Source organism: Rhinolophus ferrumequinum, chromosome 15 (assembly GCF_004115265.2).
Source record: "Rhinolophus ferrumequinum isolate MPI-CBG mRhiFer1 chromosome 15, mRhiFer1_v1.p, whole genome shotgun sequence".
Taxonomy (NCBI): domain Eukaryota; kingdom Metazoa; phylum Chordata; class Mammalia; order Chiroptera; family Rhinolophidae; genus Rhinolophus; species Rhinolophus ferrumequinum.
In genome coordinates, this window is record NC_046298.1 from 27703103 (window position 1) to 27709102 (window position 6000).

At 51.4% G+C, this 6000-nt stretch overlaps 1 protein-coding gene across 2 annotated transcripts in view; it reads left to right on the forward strand.

Moving 5' to 3' along the window:
- The window catches only part of CMIP (c-Maf inducing protein), a 236836-nt gene extending 233076 nt beyond the window's left edge, over positions 1–3760 (forward strand). For both annotated transcript variants that reach the window (XM_033128172.1, XM_033128173.1), the window contains one exon: positions 1793–3760. In XM_033128172.1, the coding sequence (XP_032984063.1) occupies positions 1793–1846 (54 nt within the window). In that variant the 3' untranslated portion in view covers positions 1847–3760. The remainder of the gene's footprint in view (positions 1–1792) is intronic.
- Positions 3761–6000: the final 2240 nt, after the last annotated feature.

Genomic DNA, 6000 nt, shown 5'->3' on the forward strand with positions numbered 1-6000 from the left:
CAAGGCCCGCACTCAGCAGGGCTCCCCTGTCCGCTCCCACCTCCAGCTCAGCCAAATTTGCAGCCCAGGGCTTGTCACTGTCCAAGCCTCCAGATGCCTTCAGAGTACCTACTGTGTGCCAGGCCCATGCGGGGATGGGAATGCTGAGGTGCCTCTGGCTAACCCGTGGCCAAGAGGAAACCCAGCTAACAGGCAGGATAAGGCTCAGGAGCCAGCAGGGAGGGGACGGCCAGCTCCAGTCACTGGGGCAGAAAAGCCTTCACAAAAGGAGGTCTTGAGAAATGAGTTTGCCAGGCGGGTTGGAAGAGAGAACCGTCTATAGGGTCTGGAGGGACATGAAGAGAGGAGTGGCAGGGGGACAGGACAGGCCAGGGCAGGGCCAGCTTGGGTGCCCACCCACAGGGTCAGACCTCAGCACTGGCAGCCTCACTTAGGCACGTGTCAAGAATGCTGGTCCAGGGCCTCCCAGACCTCTTGGATCCAAATGGGCACTTGAACCCCACCCCCAAGGATTCTGTGCACGTGAAAGCTGGAGAAGCACTGTGCTAGAGTATCCCTGAGTTCAGAGTGCCAAAGGTCTAATCGCTAGCAAGACCAAGCTGGAAAGGAGCTATAGTGAGCCGCTGTGCAGAAGTCACTTTCAGTAGGTGTTTTATTTTCACACATTCGGGAGACACGTGGTGCCAACTTGATGATACTGGCCGGTGACAGCCAGCCTCGTGTTGCGGAGCCTCGGGCAGACTGGAGATAGCTGCCTGGGGGAGGCCAGAGTGCACTGCAGTCTAGACAGATCAGCTCATTTTTCAAGAGAACCTGGGAATCTAGTTTCTTCTGTGCAATCTCCTAATTTTGAAAGGTTGACTAAAATATTTTTTACACAACTGCACTGCTGACTGCAGGCCCCAGTTTGTAACATCTGCCTGGGCAGTGGGGAGCCATTGAGGGTTGTTGAACTCAGGACAGAAGCAATGAGGAATTGTGTGTGTGTGCACATGTGTGTGTGTCTACGTGTAGTTGCGTGCACGTGTGTGTGTGTGTGTGTGTGTGTGTGCATTAAAAGATCGCACTGGCCAGTGCACAGGAAAGCTGGGAATTGGGTAAGTAAAGGTACGAGACCAGTCAGCAGCCTCTCTGTGCAGTGCAGGCTTGGTAGGAAAAAAACCAACTGCTTATAAAAGAAGGAAGAGAGGAAGTGTGTCTAGGTGGCCGGGATGGAGAGCAGGAAGCTGCTCTGAAGAACAGCAGGTGGAATTGGGTGGTCACGTGGATCTGGGATCTGACGTGGGGGAATCCTGAGAGGGAAGTCTCTCTGCTGACTCCCAGCTCCCTGCAGCTTATAGAGATCGTACTTCATTCACCTGCCCCATTTCTGAGAATGACGAGGATATAAGCAACAGTGAAAGTGAGACATTTCCTTCCCTAGAGCGCATGACATTGTGTGGGCCAGGCCACTCTGGGCTCACCATGCATTTGGTAGTTAATCCCTAGCATTGACCCTGGGACTGGGCACAGATTCGCTCCACAGATGAGAAAACTGAGGCTCCAGGAGGTTGGGGTGGGGTGTCCAAGGTCATGCGTTTGGCAGGTGGATCCGGAGCCCCTCTGAGGTGGGGACATGGAATCCCCAGCAGCCTGCCTTCATTAGCCATCGCCTACTTTCTCTGGAGCCAGGAACACCCCACCTGCTCTGTGTTCTCTCTGAAGTCACCCAGCTCAGAGCTCCAGGGAGCAGCAAGGTGGGGCGGGCACAGCCAGATTCTGGAAGAGACCGGATCCTTCTTGCTCCCCGCAGGCCAAGCTTCCCAACCTGAAGGAGGTGGATGTCCGCTACACGGAAGCCTGGTGAAGCTCCACTCGGCAGGAAGCAGTTTGCAACCGCAACACACAACTCTTGACTAATAGCCGTAGAGCGGCCAGTCCTGGGGTCCCGCCCCAGCGTCCTGGCTGTGAGATAGATGGGGGAGTCTTTCTGGGGGCAGAGGGCGCTGGGGGAGGGGGTGGGGAGGGGGTCCATAAGCACGCCCAGCCCCCGCCTAATTCTCTTAGCTTCATAATTGGAACCTTGACCTGATCTAAAATGGACTTTGTAGCAACCAGAGGAGCATCAGCGGGTCGGGGAGGGGGTGGGTGGGGGGCTTGGGGAGGGGGGACCCCTCGTGGATTTTCTTTGCCTTTGTGTTTAATGCCGTGTGGGAAAAGTCAACTCCGATGCCACCATCACTCGACCCCGATGGGCCTCCAGGGCTAGAAGGATGCTTTCTTCCTCAGAAGCTCTCGCTGAGAACCAGCCCTGCCATTGGGACAAGAAGGCCCAGTCCCATCATTGCACCCGTCCTGTGTCCTCACCATTGCTATGCAAAGTGATTCTTGTTGTACATAAGATTTAATGCGCCTATTTAAGAAATGTTGACAAATTGCGGGTCTGGGACCTGCCTCTTATTTATGAAGTCTTCGACCCGCCCTCCCTCCCTCCCCTCCCCCCTGCCCCCCCCCCCCCCCCCCCGCCACTGCCCCTGGCGTGGAGTACTGTATAAACCAGTCAGCTGTCGGGGTAGTGGTAGTATTATTGTTATTTTTTTAAAGGAAACAAACAGACAAAAAAAAAAAAAAACTTCCTTGGAAAATTAATTGCTTTTTCGTAATGGATTCTGTATGGTAAAGCTCTCTCCTCCCTTCTGTCTGTCTGTCTGTCTGCCCACCTACCACTGTGCATTTCCCAGATGTCTCCAACTTCCTCACGGGGTAGGGGTCAGGCTGGGGGAGGAGAAGTGGGGTCCCCACATTGTAGTCTTGCTCCTCTAAGGGCCCAGCTTTCTCTCCGCCCCTTTTACACATTTTGAGGGGGACTGCTAACCTGTTCCCCCACCCATCCCTGGAGAAGAGCTGCCCCCGTCTGTCCCCCGGAGAGTCCCATCTCCGGTGACCTCTGCTCTCCCTGCTCCTGACTGAGACCTGTGGCCTCCCCATCCTCCTGTGCTCCCTGTGGTCTCTTCATGCATGCCGCCTCCTTGCATGGTCTCTTGGGAGAAGAGAGAGACGTCGCCTCCACCAGCCTGACTTCCCTCCCGCCCCATGATGTGACCACTGCAGCACAGACATCCCTCTGTCCCCACCCTGCCCCGACGACAAACCAACCTCCAGTTCTTTTATAAACAGTCGGCTTTTTCTTAACAAGCCCTCACTGTACAGAACAGCCCCTTTACGGTTTACTTGGGGTCCCCTCTCCCCAAAGCCCCTTTTTCTGTTGGTTTAGCACAAATACTCCCCCTCCGGCACCTCCAGACCCAACCCCCAGTCAATGTAATTGTTTTATATATATATTTAATCTTATTCAATGGAAACCATGCTTTTGTCGTTTTATACTTTGCTAGGTAGACTTTATTACCCCCCAACTATGCCCTCATTTTTTTAAAAAAGGAAAAAAAAAAGAAATTGGGTTTCAGTCTTAATTCATTTTACGTGCCAGGTTTTATTTTGAGTGTGTGTGAGTGTTCCGTTTTGTGTTTTGTTTTCGTTGTTGTTGTTTTCTGTTGTTTGGTTTTATTCTCTCCCCTCCAGTCCCATACTTTACAGCACTCTGGTGCAGGAAGAAGCAGAAGCAAAAAAAAAAATTTTAAAAAGAAAAAAAAAAGATGAACTGAGACATGCCACCTTTCCCTTCGCACTGTTGCTTTTCCTGATGGTTATACTACTGTCACGTAGCTGTGTTCAGAGATGTGAAATACTTTCAGGCAAAAATAAACTGTAAGTGACTCATTGACATCTGACCTTTCTGTATGGCTTCCCGGGAGCCTTGTGGGGGAAAAGGAGGGGCAAGACCTCGGCTGAGAGTTGGGGGCTCACGGCAGAGCGTGGACACCCGCTCAGTGCCCAGGGCTCGCCGTCCTCGACACTGTTGACACTGGGGGCCAGGTCGTCCTTTGTGGTGGGGCCACCCTGGGCATCATGGGATGTGGAGTAGCATCCCTGGTCTCCACCCGCTAGATGCCAGGAGCACCCGTCCCCCAGTTGTAACAACCAAAACTGTCTCCAGATGTTGCCCGCTGTCCCCACAGGACAAAATCACCCCCAGTGGAGAACCCCTGCCGTCAATCTGGACTGCTGTACAGAACAGCCTCACGGAAGCTCTACTCCAGAGCTTCTCAGACGCATATGCCTTCTCTCCACCTGGGGAGTCTCTAGAAAATGCAGATTCTGATTCCTAAGGGCTTGGTGGGCCTGAGAAGCTGCATTTCCTCAGAGCTCCAGGCTAGTTCATGGAACTTAGAATTCTTCAAGTTCAAAAGCCTAGAACCATCCATCCAGCTACCTCCCTCCCCCAGATGTCCCCAAGAGGCAAACAAGATGTGCTCAAGAAGAGAATGGGAAATAGAGGACAGGAGAGGCTGGGTCTCTTGGTCAAGGTCACACAAGGCGTAGGGGACGGTGCCAAGCTTAGAACCAGGCATTATGGGAAAATCTCTCCACTGCTGGTTGGTGAATGGATGGGGCTGGAGCTTGGACCAGGGCAGAGACCATGTGGAGAAACAGATTCAAGAGAAGCTTAGGAGTAAAACTGCAGGACATGGTGATTGGTAGGAAAGGAGGGCCAGCAAGGAGTCAGGGTGACATTCAGTTTCTTGGTTTATTCGCTGAGGCAGTCTGTGAGGGCCTAGAATGAGCGCCTCTGCCAGGCAATAGCCCTCAGTGACAGGCAGGTCTGGTGCGCAAATGCCCAGGCTCTGTCACTCCTAGTGGGGGTGGAGACCTCCGAGGCTGAGTTCTTACCTGGCTCCTAGAGACCCTCCCTGGGACTAATCAGCTGCCCACAGGGCTCACCTGCTTGTTAGGACTTCCTGCCCTTTCCCACTTCACTTTCCCAAGTCCCATTATGTTTCCTGCGACCACTTCCCACATAAGCTATCTGTGCTGGAATATTTATCTCAGAACCTGCTTCTGGGGAAGCCCAAACTAAGACAGTGACTAATCTTATGCTAGGGGACAGAGGGACAGTTTGGGAAAACTCTGCCAAGGACACTTCAGGGTCACCAGGTATTCCTGCTCTGACCTTAGCAACAGAGGCACCTCCCGGCTGAGCTAGAATGACTCTGCCCCTCAGGGTCCCGAGAATCAGCGTGCACCCTTTTTCAGAGGTGGGGGTGGCGACTGACGGAAGCTCTCCTACATTCCCGGTGGGAGTAGGAATTGGTTTGACTGCTTTGGAAAGCGTATCTACTAAACTAAACATCTGCCCAGCTATGACCCTGCATATCCACTCGGGTATATGCCTAAGAGAAATGAGCTCACATGTCCACCAGAAGACAAACAAAAATGTTTGTAGCGGCATTATTCATAATAGACAAAAAGTGGAAACAACCCAAAAGTTCACTCACAGGAGAATGAATAAACAAACTGGGGGACAGTCACACAGTGGAACAACGCAAGTGTCTATCAACAGTGACATACTCATATGATGGAATCCTGCAGAAAAAGAAAACCGACAAGAGATATATACAATGACATCAACTAATTGGACAGACGTTACGTGGTGTAAACGGAGCCAGAAACGAGGGTTTGCTGTATGATTCCTTTTATGTAAAATTCGTGAACAGACACAAATCATCTATGATGCTAGAGGTCACAGGAGTGGTTATCTCTGCAACGGGGTGGGGGTGTTATTGGGAAGGCAGAAGGGAACCTTCTGGGATGATGTCAGTGCTCTACATCTTGATTTGTAGATACACAGATGTTTACGTACTCACGGAGCCCCATACTTAAGATCTGTGTAATCTGTATATGTTACACATCAACTTTTTGAAAGTGGCATTAGGTGGAAACCGCAAATATCCGTCAATGGGTGAAGGGATAAATAAAAATGATATATGTATGTAGACAATGCACTATTACCTATCCATAAAAAGCAATGAAGCTCCGATACATTCTCCAACATGGATGAATCTTTAAAACATTACGGTAAGTGAAATAAGCCAGTCACAAAAGACCACATACTGTATGATTCCA